A 22,127-nucleotide genomic window follows, 5' to 3' on the forward strand; every position below is an offset into this window, starting at 1 on the left:
GAAGCCAGTATCTGAGCTGGGTGTGTGTTACACTCCTACTTGTTCCAGTTCAAGGCAGTTCTAATACCAACGAGTCAACCTATGATAAAAATCACCCACTTGAGACATTTGTTTCAGAATCACAAGAAGGAAAAAATAATAAACCTACAACCATGAAGTAAAAAGCTATCAGTGTAATTTAAAAAGGAAAAGTCCAATGGAGTATAAACTTACACATTTATTATTTCTAAATGTAAAAATAATTTGTTTGCAACTCAGAGCCTTGAGTTGCAAACAAAGTTGTCTTTTAGAATGACTCTTCTGTTTGGGTTATGTCTGTTTACTTTCACTCACTTTTAGGAACAAATGTGAGTGCATCAGGAAGAATAAACGGACTAACTGTACAGAAGCAGCTGCAGAAGACCTGAGCCGTAAACAGGTGGAGGAATGAAACGTGCTGCACCTCTGGCTGTGCTGATGGTGACGGCTGACAGATTCTCTTCAGGACCTTCTGTTATGCTGAGGAGCCAGTCGATAAACTGAAACACACACACACACGCACACGGTTGTCATGTTGGACCTATAACCTAAAGCCAGCAGTAAGTCACCTGACCTTTTACCTCTCACCTTGTGTGTCTGGCTGCTCCATGGCTCTTTGCCTAGCAGCAGTGGCAGGCTGTGTGACACTCCCAGCATGCACTGCGGCAGAGCGAGCTCGCTGAATGAAAGTGACCCGTACAAACCGTGCTCTAGCACTGGAGGCTTGGAGTCTGGTTGCCATGGGAACCATTGGGCCCTGATGCCAAAGAGGAGGGGCATGAAGTGGTCACCCCAGGAGATGACAGCAGCAGCAAAGAGCTGGAACAGGAAGTCAGTGGCCTGCAGATAAACAGCCAAACAGTAGCCACATGTTTTTAGCCACTAAAATACCATCCACACTATACATTTTCACAAAATAGTAACCATTAATAATTTAAACATATTTAATGAATAGAAATCTGAAATGTGAGGCATGCATCAAAATTCAGTATCCTGAGTTAATACTGTCTCTACTGATTTTGCACAAACAATTTTCTCTCTTCTGTATATCAAATCTTGATGGGTATATAACAAGATTATATACCCATCAGTATATAATGGGTATATATACCCATTATATATACCCATTATATATAATGGGTATATATAGTGGAAAACAGTAGGCAAGTATGTGGATGTCCTATTCTGGTTACCTTGTAAAACAGAAGGGACCATAGAATTAGAAAATTAAAAACCACAGAAACCCATCTAGATATACTGATAATCTAAAAAAAGTTGAAACAATTGATATGCTTAGGCCTCAAGGTAAATTGAGTTGCAGAATATTAAAAGGTTTTGCTGTAAAATGCTGTCTGATATCTGAAGAGAAGCTCTAAAAGGTTTTTGGTTTGTGCTTAATAAGAAGCTGAGTCATTCCTGTGAGTTAGTTGGAGAACAGGACCTGCGCAACACATGCTGAGTCATCAGTGACATGCAGCAACATTATGGAGTGAAAATAGTCTCAAAATATCTGTGCGTGTGTAATACTGGATTTGTAACTCGTGTAACTTTGGATAGTTGTGTCTGTGAAATATGATTTCTAAACTGTAAAAAGAAAATAAACCTTCTCCTACACCTACAAATGTTGAAAAAGTACACACGAGTTGCCAGATACACACACACAAAACTGCATTTACGCACAGATCCAGTTACAAGTGCACGAGTATTTTAGAGACTCATTTCACACTTCCGGAGCTCCCAGATTTGTGTGTAGATGGTGCGTTTACATGCTAGTAGAAAGCTGATTTTTGCTCTGAGTCTGGTGTTTTTATCCTCTAAACGTTTCTCACTGTAGAAGTGGCAAATAAGTTAGTTCGGTGGAAAATGGCATATCTCAGCACTTCCTTATAATATTCCAAAATGATTTATAGACATATTGTGCATTTTTGAGCGGTACAGGAGACTACGTGGTCTGAAAAATGACCACTGGGTGGCGGAATGGTTCGCTGGCTGGAAAAATAGGCAGGCAAACCAAGAAGCAAGATGGAGCGTCCCGGTGGTCTGCCCTCAGAAGTAAATAGAAGTTAAACCTGCAGACTTTGCTCTCCGATTATAATGAGACATCGAGTAATTATAAATAATTTCAGATTACGTTTTATGTGTCTGATACTCTGCCCTCCTCATATGTTTCTGTTAGCGGGAGCTAATGTTTATGTGAACTGTGGTACTTTAGCTGTTCGTAGCGAAGTCCGTGTATTTTTAGTGTTACACGAGTTACAAATCCAGTATTACACACGCACAGATATTTTTACACACGCACAGATACTTTTACACACGGACATATATTTTGAGACTATTTTCACTACATACAACGTGGAAAAACAGCAGCGACCGGTGTTATAGATTAACTGGTGGCTAAATTAACTGGTGACGGCATCTGGGAGAGACAGATGTTTCTGAGCGCGTGGCTTTTCCGGACCCCTTTACCGAACCAGGAAATAAATAATGCGATAAGCTTAAAAAACTACAAATGTTTGCAAAAATACTATCCAATTCCGTAAGACACCCATTAAGATCCCGGGAATAACTAATTAGAAAGACTTTTATTGGTCTTATATGGTATGTTGCCTTTTTTTTTTTTACATTAGTCTGCAAAATCACCAAAACATGTAAATTACACAGAACTTGTCCTGATTTGTGTTGCTTTAGAGTTTGAGACTCGTCAAAGGAAGATCGAAATAGCTCTCAAGATGCCATAAACAGATTTCAAAGCAAAGATTAATCCCTGAAAGCTGACATAAATGTTTAAGAGCCATGGGATTAAAAATAAAATGTTTAAAAAGATCGACTGGCTATGTTGTTTTTCACATCTCCCTCATATTGTATATTTCAATTAGATATCCACAGAAACAATAGCAAAATATTTTTAAACACTTTTTGTAACATGTTATAGTTTATTTCCTAGTTCATTTACAGAAGACATGGCTACCGCAGATCTATGTGGCAGTGTCATTTCTTCTTTATTGTTGATATTTTTTCTCGTAATTTAACGAAACATCTTTATTCTTTTCATCAAGTGACCCTAATACTCAACCATAAAAGACACCCTGAAAAAACAATTGTTTTATATACTTTTACATCAGAAATGGGTTAAAATCTTCACTCAAACTGAGATTCTGAAAGTGTCACCAGTTAATCCAGGTTAGCCTCTTAAAGCACAGGGCGTCCGTTAGATCAGAATCAATAACGGGTAGGATTATTGCACTTCCGTTGGCCGATATAGTTTAGTGGATAAAACAGCACTCTTGGAGCTCAGCGACCGCTGGTACAAGTCCAGTTAGAGATGTCGTCTGATTCACTTTTTGGACCAGTTTATTTTATTGCCTAAAAAAATAATATTCACTTGCTGCCAACGTTTTGGAGGTAATATCGTTTAACAGGTTTGCCAGGCAAACTTTTAACTGCAAGAATATTGTGAAATTACTAAATTGCACAGCTTTGCGTCTGCAGGTCAGTTAAGGTGCAAACGAAATAACGTGGCTTCCATTAAATGAGCAAGGAATTAGTTTGCATGATATCATAACTGTTTACATTTATTAACACATTTGCAGAACATGTCAATAGGCCTGTCAGATAACAAATTTTGCTGAGCGATTAATTGTCTCAAAAATTATTGCGATAAACGACAATATTGTTTAAAGACCTTTTTACACTGATTTAATGGAAATTACGTAATAATGCATGTGATTTCCTGCCAAAGATCGATGCACTTTATTTTCAAAAGAACACTTAACACTGGAACTGATAAACAAAATAAACAAAACAACCCAAAACAAAAATAAAATAGATTCTCAGTCTCCATTAACAAAAAATGTACTTGAATAAAAACTAAACATAAAAACAAAGTGTAAATAAATACTGCATTCAACCAAAAGAGTGCAGATTATGAAGTCTGTATATTATGTTGCCCTTCAGTAATCATTAGATTTAAATAGAGAAGATGGGCACATCAACTACCTGATGCAATAGTTCACACTACACGATTTTTTGCCCTGATTGTAGCGTGTGGTGTGTTACGGTAGGTCGTCATGGCCGCTCCGATCTAAATCAGGGTTTTCCCCGACTGGGAACTTAATACAGCCTGTTGAATGTGACAGGTTGTCAGTGGAGAGCACCAGAGTTTAGCCTTTTTTCATTCAGTGTCATCAACAGAAAGAGAAAAGGGCCGGAAGAAACGATAAAGCTGATAATTAAATTAATTGATTTATTGTTTATCACGACAGGCCTACATGTCAGTCAATATAAGACTGAGAAGATGTAAAATAATCGTCAGTACTCTTAACAATGGGTGAAAGTACAAATTCTGTACAAAGCACAGTCTCCTTTTAAAGTGTGGTATATTTTGGTGATATTTCAATATATTCTTGAATATTCCTTCACATACAAATAATTAGAATTGTTTTGAAGAGATCATAGAGAAAGAGACATTTTCTAATCCGTTTATTTACGTTTGTCGCGTTTTGATCAGGAAACGACACAGCCACCTAATTTTTTACAAATATCTGCATTGAGGACCCCGTTAGTTAATCCAAGTCTTAATGCGGCTCGTTTTGTTTTTAAGTTTATTTCCCCTTGTCACCTGTAAGGGGACAACCTGTAAACTGTTTCCCAGTAGAGAACACACGGAAAAATACTGTATTTATGGCTCATAATCTGTTGGTGGTATCTGACAGTAATGTAGGAACGTTTATTATTATAATTTTGGTTTGTCAATTTGGATATCGCCACCAACTGCAACATTGGCTGATAACGTTTTATCATTTAGATGAGATTTTATTGCACTATAACTTATCGACATTACTTGATATTCCTCTCTATTTGGACACGTAAACACCACAAGCAACACACATTGGTATGTGATTTAAATTTTATTAAATATGATAACACCAACCTCATTGTTGAAAAGAAAGTTCAGAAACAGTGCGGTTGCATTGCAGGATCTGAGCCAAAAACACACACTAGGCTAGAAGTGTTAAGCAACTCACATTACAGATACTTGAGTCAATTCCAATGTTTTTCTGATAAGTGCTGGTTACAAAAAGCAGAAACCTTCCACTTATGTTTACATTGTGTCTATTCATGAGTTGGAATTAATTTATTCTGGTGAACCTGAATGTGAATGGGATTGTCATGTTACTCATTGATCTGGTTATGCTCCAATGCGGTGTTTTCGAAGTGCACTGAACGCTGCTCTGTAGAAACTTGTTTTGAAACATAATTTCCAAATGCAACATTAAACATATTTGCTTCAAATGGGATTTATAGTAAAGTTTTGCAAACGGTTTTGTCACACAAGTAGCATTTTTCAACAGGCATCAACACAGCCACCTACAATTTAGAAACATCTGCGGTGCGCATAGGTTTCAACCAGTTAATTTAGCCACCAGTTAATCTATAACACCGGATGTGTGGTGCGGCACCGGAATGGACTGGACCTGACTGGACTGGACCCTACCTTCTTGGTGTCTCCACAGCTGATGGAGGTCGCTCCATAGCCGATGTTCCGGATGTGTCCCATCAGCTCCAGCAGCCACTCCATGCGCTTGGAGACGCCTGCAGGGAGAAGCAGGAATGCTCAACACGCAGACTTAGACAGTAGAGCCGCTGTTACCAGCAGAGCTGCACTCTGACCTGTACTGGTGCCAGCAGTCAGTCGGCACTGGTAAAAGGCCTGCAAGAGGATCCAGCCCAGTCTGCAGCTCGACCAACCGCAGAGCACGCCGGTGATGACATCATTGAGGCTGAGCAGCGGAAGTCTGCCTTGAGAGGTGAGGAATGCCAAGACGAAGCAGGCTTTTTCCACCTGAGCCTGAGATTCACACAAATGCTCAACTTTACTCACAGAGCAATTGCTGTCACTTCCTGACACCACACTGACCTCTGACCCCACACTGACCTCTGACACCTGAACGATCCTGTCGATCTCTGTGTCGGACATCTCAGACAGACACCTGGCCACACCCACATACAGATCCACCTCAGCATCCTGAAACAAGAACAAATACCAGGAGCTGAACAGCATTCTTGTTTTGATTTTTGATTTCTCTGATTAAATTTGTTATACAGAAACTTTGTTCCCAAAACACAGAGACACAAAAAGTAGACAGACTTCAGTGCTTTGTCAAAGTATCCACATCCCTTCTCGTTTGTCTCGTTACAACAGGTGGCAGCTAAAGGATACAGATTTGATTCAAAAATAGTCAAAGGGAAATTAAATGTCATAACTGATATCACCTGCAGAAAAGAAGGATCTCCAGTAACAGTCAGTTTTCTGAATAGGCCTCTGACTGAAGACTATTGCTATATTACAGTCTCATGACTGTCATGTCATGCTAACAGCTCGATATCATGTTTCACAGTAACATGTCCAGGATGACACAGTTGTTCACAGCCCTTCTAATCCGCTTCATTTGCTTTGGCTGCTCCAGTTTAAGGAGCACTCTGCACTTTGACTAGACCATTTGAAAACATGAACATGCTTTCAAATGGCCTTTGACTGCCACCACCAAGAAGAGGACAGCCATCTTAGTTTGAGAAGAAAAAACATGAATCCTTTTTCTTAGCTATATACTGATAAGGGCAGAGAATAATCGGATTCACTGTGATGAATTGATTATTGAATAATAGTCAACTAATTTACTAATCAATTAATCATTAACTGGTGAATACAGACTCAAAAAGGCATTTTACTGAAACAACACACCCAGTACAGTATATAAGCCAAAACTGTAAAATAAATATATCCATTTTGCATTTCAGATAAAAACACCTTTGATAAGATAAGATAGATAAGATAAGATTTATTTGTCATTGTCATCAACAGATTACGAGATTGAGATTTGCTCGACTCGAGTTAAAATGCAGGTTAAGTGTATATACATAATATACAATATACATACATACATACATACATACATACATACATACATAAAAAAGATAAAGAAATAAATAGTACAAAATGAGAAATAAATAGACATCAGAAGATGGTTGCAGCGCCTGGAGGTGTCGCAACAGAATTTACATTTTTAACAAAGTGGTGTCAAGAGCAGAAGTTCTTATGCCTCTGAATTTAGTGACATGATTGCCATCGGGTAAAAACAGTTTTTTAGGCGATTTGTCCTGGTTTTTATTGCTCTGTATCTCTTGCCTGGTGGCAGCAGCTGGAAGAGACCATGGCCAGGGTGTGAAGAGTCATTTAAAATGTCCATAACTTTCTTGTGGAGCCTGGAAGTGTAAATCTGTTCCATAGTGGGGTTCCTATGGTTCTCTCTGCTGCCCTAACAACCCTCTGGAGCGCCTTCTTGTCCGCGGATGTGCTACTGCCGTACCAGACACACAGACTGTACGTGAGCACGCTCTCTATGGAGCAGTGATAGAAGGCCTGCAGCAGGTCTGAGGGGAGACGGTTCTTCTTGAGTATTCTCAGAAAGTACAGTCTCTGCTGTGCCTTCTTCAGCAGCTCCTTGGTGTTGGTGCTCCAGGTTAGCTTGTCCTCCAACTCCATGCCCAGAAACCTGAACACTCCACACAGGTCCCACTGATGGTGAGAGGGTGGATGTCCATTTTGTTCTTCCTGAAGTCGATCACCAGCTCCTTTGTTTTGGAGATGTTGAGGAGCAGGTTATTGACTTTGCACCACTCTGACAGCCGCTTCACCTCATCCCTGTACTCCAGCTCCCCCTTCCCGCCTGAGATGAGACCAACAACAGTCGTGTCATCTGCAAACTTTATGATCTTGTTGCTGAGGTGGTTGGAGACACAGTTATGAGTGTAGAGGGTGTAGAGAAGTGGGCTGAGCACGCAACCCTGTGGCGATCCGGTGTTCAGGCTCAGAGCAGTGGAGGTGTGGGCGCCCAGTCTGACCCTCTGGGAGCGACCTGCTAGGAAGTCCAGGATCTAACTGCAGGTGGCTGATGGGAGCCCAAGGTTTACTAGCTTGGACACCAGACGTTGGGGAAGTATAGTATTAAATGCTGAGCTGAAGTCCACAAAGAGCATTCTGACGTAGCTCCCCTGCTTCTCTAAGTGGGTCAGGGCAGCATGAAGTGCAGTGGATACAGCGTCCTCTGTGGACCTCTTTGCTTTGTAGGCAAGTTGGAGAGGGTCCAGCTCAGCAGGCAGGAAAGCGAGAATGTGACTCCGCACCAGTCTCTCAAAGCACTTCATGATGATCGGTGTGAGTGCCACTGAACGGTAGTCGTTCAGGGTGTTGATGTTGGTTCTTTTCGGCAGGGGGACAATGGTAGAGGACTTTAGGAAGGGAGGGACAGTGGCTTGAGACAGGGACTGGTTAAAAATCTTTGTGAAGATTCCAGCCAGTTGGTCTGCACAGTCTTTAAGCACCTGTCCCGAAACACCGTCAGGTCCCGCAGCCTTCCTTGGGTTCACCTTCCTCATCACCTGCCTCACCTCACACTCCTCTACTGTGAGAGTAGAGCTGCTGTGGACAGGCAGCTGTGATGGAGCTGTGGTAGGTGTCACCTCAAAGCGGGCAAAGAAGATATTCATCTCCTCTGCCAGGGAAGTGGTTCCCTCCTTGCATGGCTGGTTGCTGGATCTGTAGCTTGTAATGTGCTGGACACCCTGCCACACCTGCCTGGTGTTGTTGCTCCTGAGCTGCTTCTCTATTCTCCCTCTGTATGATGCCTTAGCTTGGCAGATGCCTCTTCTCAGGTTGGCTCTGGCAGAACTGTAGAGTGCTTTGTCCCCAGACCTGAAAGCAGCGTTCCTGGCTTTCAAGAGGCCCCAGACCTCCTTAGTCATCCAGGGTTTCCTATTCGGATAGATCCTCATGAGTCTGTTCCTGGTGACATTGTCCGTGCAGAACCTGATGTAGTCCAAGACTGCTGAGGTGTAGTTCTCCAGGTCCTGATGTGCAAAAACCTCCCAGTCACTTCTCTGGAAGCAGTCGTCCCAGTCAGTAGTTGGTGGGAGGCATCCTCAGGCCAGATGGTGACAGTCCGGGTTGTACTGGGGACACGTTTCCACAGGGGGGTGTAAGCAGGGATCAGTAGCAGGGACACGTGATCAGACTGGCCAAGGTGTGCTAAGGGTTTAGCCCTGTATGCCTGTCTGATGTTTGTGTACAGCTTGTCCAGAGTTTTATCACCCCTGGTTGTGCACTTTACGTGTTAATGGAATTTGGGGAGGACTGATTTCAGATCAGCATGATTAAAGTCCCCAGAGACGATGTGAACAGCCTCGGGGTACTTGTTCTGGCTGTAAATATGTTCTACTCAAAACTCCTCAAGTGGCAGTTTAATTTTCACCTGCTTCAAATTCACTATAGGAATGCCATTTTTGCATTTTAAGCATTTTAATTTTATTATTTAAAAAGGAATTGATTTTTTTTAAATTAGCATCTTATAATATATTTCTATTGTACACAAAAATGCTTGAATTGTTCAATTCAGTGAAAAATCTGTATAATGTGGCAATTTTTTCTTGTCAGATTAATCATCAGAATAATCGATTACTAAAAAAATTTGTTAATGTTTGCTATGTGTATGAAGCAGAACATATCAACAAAAAACACTACCATTACTGATATTATAAAAAGTCTAAACTTTAAAAAGTCATGTCCTCATCCTGCTTGGTGAGGCAGCAGAAGGTTCATCCTCTATTCAGTTGTGGATGTGTTCCAATGTGTAACTATGGCAACAAGGTGTTGTTCCAAGGTGAAGCTGTAATAGGGTGGAGCTGTAAAAGAGAGTTGACCCCACCTGGATGTGGCTGGGCAGGAGGCTGAAGGCCGTCTCGACGGAGGAGCAGAGGGTGGTCCAGCAGTGGCTGGGGGGGTTAGGGAGGGCCATGGCCTGAGCCATGCCCCGCAGCAGAGAGACACACAGGGAGCGCCTTTGGAACTGCTGCAAGCCCAGGTTCTGCACATACATCTGCAGCTTGTCCTCCGCCACCTGCTTCATCCACACACCCAGTGTCTGGTAGAGGTGGGCCCAAGTGTGATGCTGCAGGGGGGGAGAGGAACTCATATGAAAGCTCTGCTTGTATCTCGCTGCAGCCATGATGAAAAGGACAGGAATAACCAACACTGAGGCTGTGGACGAGTGGCGGTGACAGCCAGGACCCCAGGAAGAGGGACGCACTCTGGGAGGACTGGGCCTGGGACGCCGCCAGGACTACACACTGATGCTGGACGCCTTCTCCTGTCAAAGTCAAACCACACCCTGTGGTCACCTGTAGAGCATGTGAGAGGTAGGTGTGTGTGGGAGGGGGTAGGGGGGGAAGCAGGAGGAGTTACCAAAGCTGAGCCTCATCAGTGGGGACAGGACAGCGCTCCAGTTAATGGGGGGGAACTGGAAACCAGCTCCTACTGACGCCATTGAAGTCAGGGCGGCCCGGACCAGAGCAGGCGGGGAAAACTCTGGACCTGCAGCCACAGTCACAACCCAGATCTCACACTGCATAGTTACACACACACACACACCTACACCTGTTCAGGAGAACACACCTTTCCTTCCAGCTTCAGTGAGGAAGTCGGTTATGGATCTGATGATGCTGCTCTCTGGGAGGTAGCTGAAGTCCTGAGGAACTGATGGAGAGAGACAGAAGAACCACAGATCAGAGCATTGCTACAGCAATAGGCCTCATTCAAGCATTCATTATCTTCGCTTCTAAACTACAAAGTTCAACACATTTCTGAGGAATTTCTGTGAGACCAACAAACTGCAACATAAATTTAGAATAATGAAGTAGAAGGAAAATAGAGCACAGTTTTCAGAGATAATATTTCGGAATAGTGGGCGTCTCAGTGGGTGGAGCAGAGGCTGTAGTCGCGCTGAAGGTTTTCATAACTTTAACATCAGACCCACTGTTTTAACCACAAACAAGTGTATGATGAAAAAAATATATGTGTTTGACCATAATTTGATAGTTAGAGGCTGCAGTTAAACCCCCCCTCCTCCTCACCATGGGCCCGGTGTCTTAACAACATGGAGGCAGAGGCACTGAGAATCCTCAGTCATTATTAGACCGAGGGCAGCCAAACTCATTTATTTTGCTAAATTGTTATTTTTAGCTAAATATTATTGTTGAGGGTCACAAACAGGCCTCCTGATGCACAAACTGTTAAAAAAATATTTCAAAAAAGGGCACTGGGGCATCAGGGATAATAGGGAAAGGGGGGCTCACGCCTCCTTCACGTGCCCGTGGAGTTGATTGATTTTATTGTTCTTGCCCGTTTCCAGATTGGTGTTCCTCAGGCCCAACCTGCAGCTTCTAGTGCCTTATCTTTAGGCGCAGTAGATCAGAAGCTGCTTTTATGTTTCCTCCCTCGGAAGTATATATATGGGAACTTCATGCCTGCTGGTCAGACACCAAGGTGTTTTCACGTCTGACAACGGATGGCAGGGCCCTGGCGGCCATGCAGGGGGCACCCAGGGTTGGCTTAGGGCAGCTGCCGGCTGTGGAACCGGCAATTGCCTCTCTTACTATACCGCCTGATGAGACTTTGTGGCCTGTTGTCCGTGGTCTCAGTGCCAATGACTCTGGGGCCCGCATGGGCCGAATTGGGAACACTCTCTCCCATCTGATGCTGGCCCTGTCTTTCCTCTTTGGAATCCGTTCCACTGGACCACTCCACCCAAGGCCTGGTTGATCCATCTCTGCAGGCCTTTGCTCTTATGACAAAGGCCTGCATGACAAAGGAGCTTGGACACACACTCTCCACAATGGTTCACACTCGTCACCAGGTCTGGTTGTCTCAGTAGCCATTTACTGAGCCTTGTAGGAGAACCCTCCGGGCCCTGCCTGTAGTTCTGGGGGAACTTTTCAGCTCTGCAGCACTAGACGCCTTGGACAGCTCAGGCCTCTTGTACAGGGCAGCAGCTGGCAGGGCTTCACAGACGTGATTGCCAACCAATTGGCAATTGGGCAGATGTGGGTCCTTCATGGAGGTCGTCGCGCCCATCTACTTCTTTCATTGAGCCCCAAGGTCTGGTGCCGGTTCAGAGATCGCTCCAGATGAGGGAAAACGGGCTCGAGACTGGGGCCAGGTCATCGCGCCCCTTTCTGGCCATATATATCCAAAAGACAAATAGCCTTTTTGTTTGCTACGCGGGCTCACGGAAAGGTCAGGCACTTTCTAAGCAAAATTTGCTGCACAATTTCGCTTCAAAACACTGGATTAGTCCATACTGACATCTGCCTACCAAAGATTTTATCGAGCCGGTGACATGTTTCAATGACATGTATGTTGAAGGTAACAAGATGGACGATCAGTGGAATAATATGCTGGAGAAAAGCAGTAGGATTCCAGCCTTCTGACTTCTTGGACATGTTGAAGATTCATATATTATTTCTCCTATTCCAGTTATCAAGATCATCTAGCTTGTCTTTAAATACAACAGCTTCTACTCTGTCTTGTCCAGGTGTTTCAGAGCGTCGCACACATTTTCTTATTGGCCGAGACTCACCCTTCCATCTCCTCAACTTGCTCCGACAAAGTTTAAAGTGACATTTCAATCTTTGTAAGTGTGGCCTGAATGCTGACCATCTTGCCTTCGGTCTGTTTGGAGAAATCTTCTTTGCTTTCTCGCATCGACAATATCACAGATTCAAGCCAGTTGGTTTCCTCCTTATCAGCCACCATTTTGAGAAGTGGTTGTTTGGATCCGTCGATATTACTCAGCGAAGATGTTCTATTTCTACAAAGACTGCACTGTGCCATGCACTTATCTGCTATGTTATGTGTGGCTAAGTTTAAAGATAGAGGTTTCACGTAAATAAATTCAGTATTAAGAACAACTGAGACGGAGAAGCAAACCAGCAGAGATCATGATTGCATGGCCATCCTTAGCCATGCTTCTTTCTTCTGACCTCTGACCTTGAACTGTCTGCTGGGTTCCTTGGTCTCCATGGTGCTGTTTGTTCTCTAACAATGTTCTGAGACTGGAAACAGATTAGCTGCATTTACTTAGTTGACTTCTGAAGGTTTAATAGTATTTGTTTAGTCTGCACACTATTCTTTTCCCATTTTCTTTTTTTTTTTGCAAGATAAATTATTTGGAAACTATCCATCCTATTTCTTGTGTTGTGTTGGTGTTACATTAAAATCCAATAAAATGCCAATAATCAGCGATCTGAAGCATGAAACAGCTTGGTGTACCTGTGGTGTGACTGTGGCTGGTGGACATGTGGGCCAGGTGCAGGTGGCCAATCAGACAGGCACTGTTAGCCTGCAGCCCCATGGCTCCAGAGAAGGTGATGACCTGCAACAAAAAAACAGAAACAATGTACTGTTCTCCTGCATGATGGACATTAGAGGAAAAAGGAAATAATTACTGACACTAAACCAAGAGGAGATAATATTCAGTAATATTCTGGCCAATCACAGAGCTTTAAAAAACTTGGAGTGTCCATTCGGATTTTTTTTGTCTGAAAAGTTGCTAAATGTAGCCACAAAGTCGCAAAACTGGCAACAATTGGGTAAGCAAAAGGGGATATGGGCTAATTTTCAGATATAGATCAGATCAGGTTCTCTTTTACTGCCACAATTTTAGTTTATGTTTTATTTAATATATTTTTGTTATTATGGCATTTAGTTTGAAAGGTTTTATGTAGGAAGTGGAATTCAGCATGTTCGCAGGGACACCAGAAAAAAGATGCATGTAGTATGAAAGCATGACTGCAGAAAAGGCAATTTAAGTTTAAAGAATTTGTTTGACCTCATTTCTTCCTCTAAAGAAGGAAGAAATGAGGTCAAACAAATTCTTTAGAGGAAGGGACATCCCTTCCTCTAAAGAAGGAAGAAATGAAGGAAGAAGGAAGAAATGAGAAGGGGCAGCCGGCTAGGTATGTTTATATGTTTTTATATCAATTTTATGTCGTTATTGTACTCATTACACCATCTCATTTAAGTTTATGTTGTATTTTAGTTCAACGGTGGTGGTGTCAGTGGGAAAGAAAGTGGAGTTGTAACAAGAACAACTTTAAAGATTTGTATTAAAGCTAACTTCATACCATCAGTTAAACTTTTTATTGCCATTAAGAAGAGGTGGAAGTGATATTCTCATTAAGCAGAGACTGGTCGCTGATCTCCCAAAATTAAAAAAATCAAGGCCGATTTATGGGTGCACCCATATTTCATAGCCAACCTGGATGCTGATAAGCATGCTAAGAAGAAAATAGTTGTTACCTGGGTTATAGCACGGATGACCTCGTTGAGTCTGTTCTGCTGCTGGACGGAAAGCTCCAATTCACTCTGGTACTGTAAAAATACAACAGTGATTATTCCTGGTGAACAGCTGGACTCACCTTCAGCCTGCAGGTGGCTCATGACTGGCTCTCAGCTCCTACCTGAATCAGGCAACTCTCTGACCCCACTAAAGCCACCAGCCCGTTGGCAGCAGCCAAGCGCTGCATGGTGGGACATCCCTGAAATATAAAGACAGGGTCTGCATGACTTTAATTGGACCAAACCAGAATGTAGATCTTGCAGCTGCAGGTCTGATCAGGGTACGATATGAGGAACGCTGATTCATGTGTTGTACCTCAGCCAGCAGGATTTTGATCCAAGCAGCCAGCAGGCGAGGGTAAATGTTCTCTGCTTTCCCATGGCCGGACACTGATAGGCCGTGGACCACCAGCCCAAGAGCCAATGAGAAGCCTGGAGTCTGGAGAAGCATCAGAACGCCTCAAAATAACACTTTCTATGTACATTAGCTCAACATCCTGTCTGCTTTTAACCTATCGTTATGATTTTGATTAGATAAGAATAAAGTGCAGTAAAAATGAATTTAAAATAAAGCTGGGGTGCACCAAGAAATCAGCCGGCCGATAATCAACCCTCGTTTCCATAATTTTGGGAGATCAGTGATAGGTCGATACTTGCATGAGAAACTGATCTCATCCATTGATCTGAACTCCCTCAGCAAAGATCTGAATATCAAGCTTTAACCTTCAAAATATTCTGGCAATCATAAAAATGGTACCTTCTACCTGTTAATAATACATAAATCCCAGACAACTCAACAGCCCTGACAGGAAGTGAGGCTTGCTGACCTGCTGGCTCTCCTCAGTCAGGGTGTGCAGTGCATTCAGGACCTCCTCGGCCTTTGCAGCATGGATCAGCCTCCTGCTGAAGGCCGACACGCTCACACAGGCTACTGAGTAAGACAGAACCTGCAGGAACAGATCAGATCAGGTCAACCACTGCTCACTGGGGCTGATAAATACTTATAACAATGAACTGATGGGTTCTTCTTAAGTATTTCAATGTAGAAAACAAACAGAGCCAGTGTCATGACTGGATCAGTGAGGGAAGCATGTACCTCCTGCAGCATGCGTCCCTGTCCACTGCTGTCTTGCAGCTTGTCCAGCAGCTTGTCCAGGGTTCTGCTGACATGAACCTGCTGCTCCACCCGTCCCCTGCTGCAGAGCGCTGACAGCACCAGGCCCAGGCCCAGCACGCATCCAGTGCTGAGGAACAGGAAGCAGAAAAATGCTCTAGTTACTTGCTGAAATCCAAGACAAACTGAAGCCCTCCGTCTGCAGCTCAGAGTAACAAACACTTAAGCTTCTGTCCATTAAAATACTGAGGAGAAAAACTGATCTACTGAATCCTAAAATGCTTCTTCTTCTAGTATTTTACTGCTGGTGAATGTCCTCTGGACCTGTCTGCACCAGACCACTAACTTGTATTCCAGGTTGGGGTTGAAGCAGCAACCTTCCAGAGCGTCCAGAGTCTTGGACAGGACATCCATGTCCTCCTGGGCTGAGACATCGCTGAACAGCAGAGACAGACTGATCAGTGGTTGCATTCATGTGTTTAACTGGGGACTCTTCTCAGAGCCAGTACCTGAGGCTCTGGTGGTGCAGGCTGGAGAGAGCCATGCCCACTGCCAGGCCCGAGTGGAACTGGACAGCCTGGGAGTCATCTGCAGAGGGGGCGTCCGGCAAGCCAGCCTGCAGAGCTGAGAGGACCTGGACCAGAGCATCCTTCTGCCACATCACCAGAACTGGGATGAGCAGGGACAGAGCCAGGCTGGCACAGGAGCGGGCGATGGCGCTGGCCGTGTTCTCCCCAGAGTATGACCGCTGGGGACGAGTGCAGCAAAAACACAGATATAGTAGCTTACAGCCACTTCAGCAGATGAAAAGGACATTTTACAACTTTTTCCACATGAAAGTCTGTGGGTTATATATTCACACATACACAATAACACCTCAAAATTCACATAACAAACCATCCTTACAAACTTTTTGTAGGCTGTATTTTAAAGGGATTCATGGCTAATTTGAACAATAGATAATATTTAAGAAACATTTTTTTCAGATATATAAATAACACAGTAAAAATCTTGCAGGAAAGGTTTGATCTATTGTCTTATTTATACTTGAATGTGGATGTAAAAGAACCTGGAGATAATGTGATTAATATTCACTGGTCTTGAAGTCAACTTCATTCCTGATTTGGTAAAATTCACTCAGACATATTCTATTTGAAACAAACAATTACATCAAGTTAAACTGTTTGTTTGCAAGACACTAAATGTGATTAAACTGACTGTGATGATTAAAACAAATTTAGAACATCAATGCCTCAAAGTGAATAACGATGCATACTCAGACCCGCCCACTAGGTCCTGTCTGTACGTTAGGACTGGACAATAATCAATGTCAATAGATAATATGTCTATTAGAATATTAAATAATTTCACTGAACTACAATCTTTACTGGTGGATGTTGGCAAAGGAAAGATATTAGCTGCTCAACCTCTCATGGATAGCCAAGCAAGGACAGGGGCATCCACTAATTGACTCGCTCTTTGGTTACCTAGCAACAACCTGTTCAGTAACTTGCGCAGCAGCAGTTTCAGGTTTCACCACCATGCCTCATAACTGCTCAAAAATAATAAAAAAAACAGTGTGGAGAGAAAACTGTGGATAAAACAGGAAAGATCACACCACCAGTTTGGCAGTACTTCAGATATTTAAAACAAAAAAAATGTTTAAACACAAAATATCAATTGATCAAACCCTTATTTTGTGATTTGCTTTTCAGCAATATTATCCGGCCCTATGCACAGTTAATAATAACTTCACTGTTGCCAACTCATCAACTTTGTTGTTATATTTAGTATCTTTTCAGATAAAAGACATCAGTATTGATCAAAATCAAAATCCGTAGGTCAGGCTTTTCGGTGATAGATCGGTCTGAAAAATGCAATTGGTGCACCCCTAATCTAAATGTAACTAAAACAAAAAAGTTCTGACATGAAACTCACGTGCAGGAACCATGGAAACAGCTGCCCTTTGGCTTTGTAGCCACTGCTGATGATGCTGAGCAGCGTGTCCAGGACCATGCACATCCAGCTGGGAGTAGGCAGAAACTCTGGGCCAGCCTGCAGAAATCAAACAGAGTTAGTACTGTCAAAGTCCTACTCAGTTTTAGCTCGCCATGGTAAAGAAAAACCACAGGTTGGTATCGGTGTAGGAAATTGTAGCTTTCAGCCTCGTGTAAAAGCAGAAACATTGAAGCAGCCTCACCCCCATGCCACCGCTGCTGTGGGTGGGAAGGTTGTTCTCATACTTAGCGACGACAGCAGCCAGCCCACTCAGGGCCAAGATGGAGTTGCCCTGTACAACAGGACTGTCCCTGGGGAGCAGATGGGACCATCCACCATTAAGACGTGTCAATACATCTGGGTCAACTTATATGCTTCAGCATATAACTCACTTTGTAGCAGTTTTGATGACGTCTGTCAGCTGATCTCTGGCCCTAAACACAATAGACGAATCAGAGTGTTAGCGTTCTGAATTAAACCTCTCAGGTTTCATATGCCTATGAGAAACTCTCACAGAAAGTCTTTATTTTATTTCCTTTTTCTGCTGTGTTGAATTGACATAAAGCGTTAAACACATTGTTTATATCTTTAGATCTCAAAGGACAAAAACAAACCAAGTAATTACAATGGATAATAAAATAATTACATAAATTAATAAATAAAAGAGATCAAAACAAATATCTAGAAGAGTGAACCAATAATGTTAAAAAGAAATGCCCTAACCCTAAGCCCTTTTCTAAAGCAGTCCGTGGATTGTGGTTCCCTCAGAGAATTTTATCAGGAGTGAAAAAGTTGTTTTGGGACAGTCCATAGATGTGGAGAGACAGCAGAGAAGGCCCTATCCCCCATGGTCCTCTGTTTGGTTTTTGATATGTGGAGAAGGTTTGAGTGGGTGGAGCAGAGTGAGTGAGTTGTGTTTTGTGGGTTAAGCAGTTCTTTGAGATTGTTGGGGGCTTTTCCATAGATAAATTTTTTTGTGAGGAGGGATCCTGGTGGAAATGGGAAGCCAGTGGAGAGAGTGGAAGATGGAAGTGATGGAAGGATAGAAGGTACACACCTAAATCTGATCAGTAGAAATGGCGACACACGGTTGGTTGGGCTCCGTGTTTGTCTCCCACAATTTTAACTTTAAAGCCTTTTTACCCAGTATAATCCTAACTAAGGATTATAATTGACGGATTGACGCAGCAACAACGCAAAGACCACTTATCTGACGGATTGATGCAGCAACAATGCAAAGATACAAGCCAACAATGGATTTCCGGTAATCTCTACACCGCACGTGGTAGGCTTGCCTCAAACAGACAAGGAAAGCGGCATCACTTTCTGAAAATCTTTCTAGCTCAACTGTTTCTTCTATTCGTTGTGGGATTTCTACTATGCCGCCTTTTTCAAACTGAACAAAGACAGGACTCTCAAGATGAAATCACCGTTCATCTGAACTATTTGGGACATGGTCATTTTGCAGCATATTATGCTATCTGCAGACTAACTTTGAGGTGAGCCAGGGCTGGTTGCTTATCCGACCACAATATCACTGTTAGTGGAAAAAAATTACCTCAAAATCGTTTTGTTAGTCGCTATAATACACAGAAACACATTGTAATACAAATTCCAAGAAAAGGATGTACCCAAATTTGAGGCAGAATTTGCAAGGGTTAATTAGGATGACATTTCAAATCAGAATCAGATAAATGATTGCTGCAATACCTATATTCTTAATGTTTGTAATATTATGAATAAGTTTCTTAAAACTCAAATGAAGGGACGAAGAAAAATACAGCTACCTTGGGTATCGGATGACATTCGGCTATTAATGAAAAAGAGAGACTATGCTCTAAAATCTTTTCTTAAAAACAAAAAGACCACAGATTGGCTGCTTTTTAAAAGTTTGAGGAACAGAGTAGTTAAAAAAATGTACAAATCTAAAGCTAAATATTACATAAATGTTTTGTCAGAAACAGGAGGGAATGGTAAGATGATCTGGAAACAAACACTTTACTGAATCCCAATGCGAGTACTAATTACAAATATGAACTTAGCAGGAAAAGCCATAACTGATCCTGCTCAGCTAGGAACAATGTTTAATGATTTTTTTCCTCTCTTCAGTTAAGACTTGGCATCAAAGTTCCTACCATCTCTAATGGATATACATGGTATAAAACCAACCAAAAAGTGTTCTGATTTGTTTGAGATAAAGGAAATTTATTACTCTGACATTCAAAAAAACTATCACTAGCTTAAGCAATTCTTACCCAAAGGATTTGTATAATTTAGACGCTATGTTTTCAGCTGCTACAGGCCAATAAGTCTTGTTCCGGTCATGTCGAAAGTGCTGGAGAAAATTATTCTAGAACAACTACTATTGTATTTAGAAAGTAACAATCTTCTGCACCCTCCTCAGTTTGGCTTCAGACATAATCATTCCACAGAGACCGCTATAAGTCTGCTGCTTGAAAATGTTAAACAATCACTTGACAGGGAACAAATCACTGGTGCAGTTTTTCTTGACTTGAAAAAGGCTTTTGATAAGGTGAATCACAATTTACTGATCTCAGGGCTTTCATCATTTAATTTCTCAGAACGGTCATTGTCTTGGTTTCAATCATATTTGAAAAATTGTGAACAATGTGTTATCATTAATAATAGTAAATCTGTCGTCTGCAAAACAGTAACAGGGATTCCACAAGGAACTATCTTAGGTCCGGTCCTTTGTAGTTTATATGTTAACAGTCTTCCTGAAATTTGTCCTGAAGTTAACTTGCAAATATATGCTGATGACACCATTGTTTACAACTTGGACAACAGCAGTATTGTAGTCAGTGAAAAACTTCAGAACAGCCTGCAGAGATTATCATCATGGCTAAAGGATTCTTGCTTAACTCTCAATACAAGGAAAACAAAATGCATTTGCTCTTTCAATCAAGATAATGTCATTACAGTCCTTGAATATCCAGATCAATAGGGACCCTATTGAGCAAGTATCACAAGAAAAATATTTAGGAATAATTCTGGATGCACAGTAAAATTTTAGGAGCCATGTTGATAAAATCAGCAAAACTGTTAGATCAAACAAACTGTTATAAAATTATTAGAAATTGTTTAACATTTCACTGTGCAAAGATGCTTTTGAATCAATTATCCTCTCACATTTTTCCTATGGAGCTACTATCTGGTCTCAGACTAGTCAAACTATACTCAAACCATTAGCAAGTTTCTATCATAGGGCTTTAAAGGTTTTATATCAAAAGCCAATCAGATTCCATCATTGTCACATTTTGGCTAAATTTGGCATTTTGGACTTTCCTAACTTTATAAATTATAATCTTTTAAAATTGATTTTTAAGTGTTTGAATGGATATGCACCTAAACCATTAAGTGATTACATACAGAGACTGCAGGGCAATAGCAGTTCTACTAGAGCGGCTTTAGATGGAAATTGTAAGGTCCCCTTTCGAAGAACCACTTTTGCTCAAAGTGCTCTGTCCGTGAGAGACAGAGCACTTTGTCTCTCACGGACAGAGAAAGGGACTTAGAACTCACTTCTAAGTCCCTTTCTCTGTCTCACTCACTTTCTGTTGATTTAAAGTCTGTAACCAGTTTTAGTACGTTAAAAAAACAAAATTCTAGTTATGTCAGAAACAGAACTGCATCCATTTTTGATGTTTTATGTTTCACTGTTTGTTTGTAGATGTTGTCAACATTATGTTGTGCTATTTAAAATGATTATCACTTCAATTTTTTAGAGGTACTGTTTAAAAGCCCATCTAGGGACAAGTGCTGAGAATTAGCTGTTGCTATTGCACTATGATGTAAACATGGGACTGCTGTTTTTCTCAGTTTTTCTACGTCGATGTGTATCTGTCCCTATCAAATAAACTTATTAATAATAATAATAATAATAATATTAATAATAATGTGGTCATGTTTGTGCACTCTCATCAGGATCCTAGCTGCAGAGTGTTGGATGTACTGGAGCCTCTGTAGGCTCTTGCAAGGAATCCCACTGAGAAGTGCGTTACAGTAGTCCAGTCTGGAGGAGACAAAGGCATGGAGAAGTTTTTCTGTGTCTGAGAGGGAGAGAACTTGCACACCCACTGACTGGCTGATTCACAGTTTGACTAAGTGACTGACTTGTAACTTAGGGAATAATTTAAAACGTCTTATTTTGACAAGCTTTAATTTATAAATTTCACATCAGTTCTGGAAGGCATTTGCTGGGTGTTCCCTAGAGGTGTCACTCTGTCACCCTGAAGTGAAAGAAGACACTGGTAACAGAAGACTTTTCAGGAACTAGCACAGCGACTTAGGAAGAATAAACTAAAAACATCTTATTTTGACAGGCTTTTAGTTTGAAATTAGCTAATTAGCTTTTCTATGCAGGAGCACTGGTATCCCACAGGTAGAGCCACTGCTCATGGGCCGGTTGTTCTCATAGCTATCATTATTGACTATTGTTCTCTGCTTGAGCAATACCACTTGATCAAGATTTTCCTAACATTCTCCACAATAAAATAATTAAGAAAGGCATGTATGATTCATGCTCATATTGTATTGGGTCAATATTGGTATTGGCCAATACTCAAAGCCACAATATCGTATCAGGAGTGAAAAAGTTGTTTTGGGACAGCCCTACTTTGGAGAAGCACTGTATTTGTCCACCTGTCATCAGCAGTTTGAGGTTTGTCATGTTAAAGATGGAAACTTTTCACTCAAAGTCTAAAAGAAAACATCACTGGTAACATCATGATGCTACACAGTAGCATC

At 41.8% G+C, this 22,127-nt stretch overlaps 1 protein-coding gene across 5 annotated transcripts in view; it reads right to left on the reverse strand.

The window, feature by feature from the left end:
• The window catches only part of focad (focadhesin), an 84,585-nt gene that overhangs the window by 1,405 nt on the left and 61,053 nt on the right, over positions 1-22,127 (reverse strand). For 4 of the 5 annotated variants that reach the window (XM_032583189.1, XM_032583187.1, XM_032583190.1 and 1 more), the window contains 20 exons: positions 17,753-17,794; positions 17,563-17,671; positions 17,301-17,417; positions 15,872-16,110; positions 15,709-15,798; positions 15,345-15,492; positions 15,076-15,195; positions 14,565-14,687; positions 14,371-14,448; positions 14,210-14,281; positions 13,181-13,283; positions 10,526-10,606; positions 10,316-10,444; positions 10,105-10,220; positions 9,780-10,022; positions 5,954-6,043; positions 5,689-5,866; positions 5,513-5,610; positions 607-858; positions 380-518 (listed from right to left, as the gene is read on the reverse strand). In XM_032583189.1, the coding sequence (XP_032439080.1) occupies positions 380-518; positions 607-858; positions 5,513-5,610; positions 5,689-5,866; positions 5,954-6,043; positions 9,780-10,022; positions 10,105-10,220; positions 10,316-10,444; positions 10,526-10,606; positions 13,181-13,283; positions 14,210-14,281; positions 14,371-14,448; positions 14,565-14,687; positions 15,076-15,195; positions 15,345-15,492; positions 15,709-15,798; positions 15,872-16,110; positions 17,301-17,417; positions 17,563-17,671; positions 17,753-17,794 (2,567 nt within the window). The remainder of the gene's footprint in view (positions 1-379; positions 519-606; positions 859-5,512; positions 5,611-5,688; positions 5,867-5,953; positions 6,044-9,779; positions 10,023-10,104; positions 10,221-10,315; positions 10,445-10,525; positions 10,607-13,180; positions 13,284-14,209; positions 14,282-14,370; positions 14,449-14,564; positions 14,688-15,075; positions 15,196-15,344; positions 15,493-15,708; positions 15,799-15,871; positions 16,111-17,300; positions 17,418-17,562; positions 17,672-17,752; positions 17,795-22,127) is intronic. The other variant, XM_032583188.1, reaches the window with a different exon arrangement.

This window comes from Xiphophorus hellerii, chromosome 14 (assembly GCF_003331165.1).
Source record: "Xiphophorus hellerii strain 12219 chromosome 14, Xiphophorus_hellerii-4.1, whole genome shotgun sequence".
In the NCBI taxonomy this organism is placed as follows: Eukaryota; Metazoa; Chordata; class Actinopteri; order Cyprinodontiformes; family Poeciliidae; genus Xiphophorus; species Xiphophorus hellerii.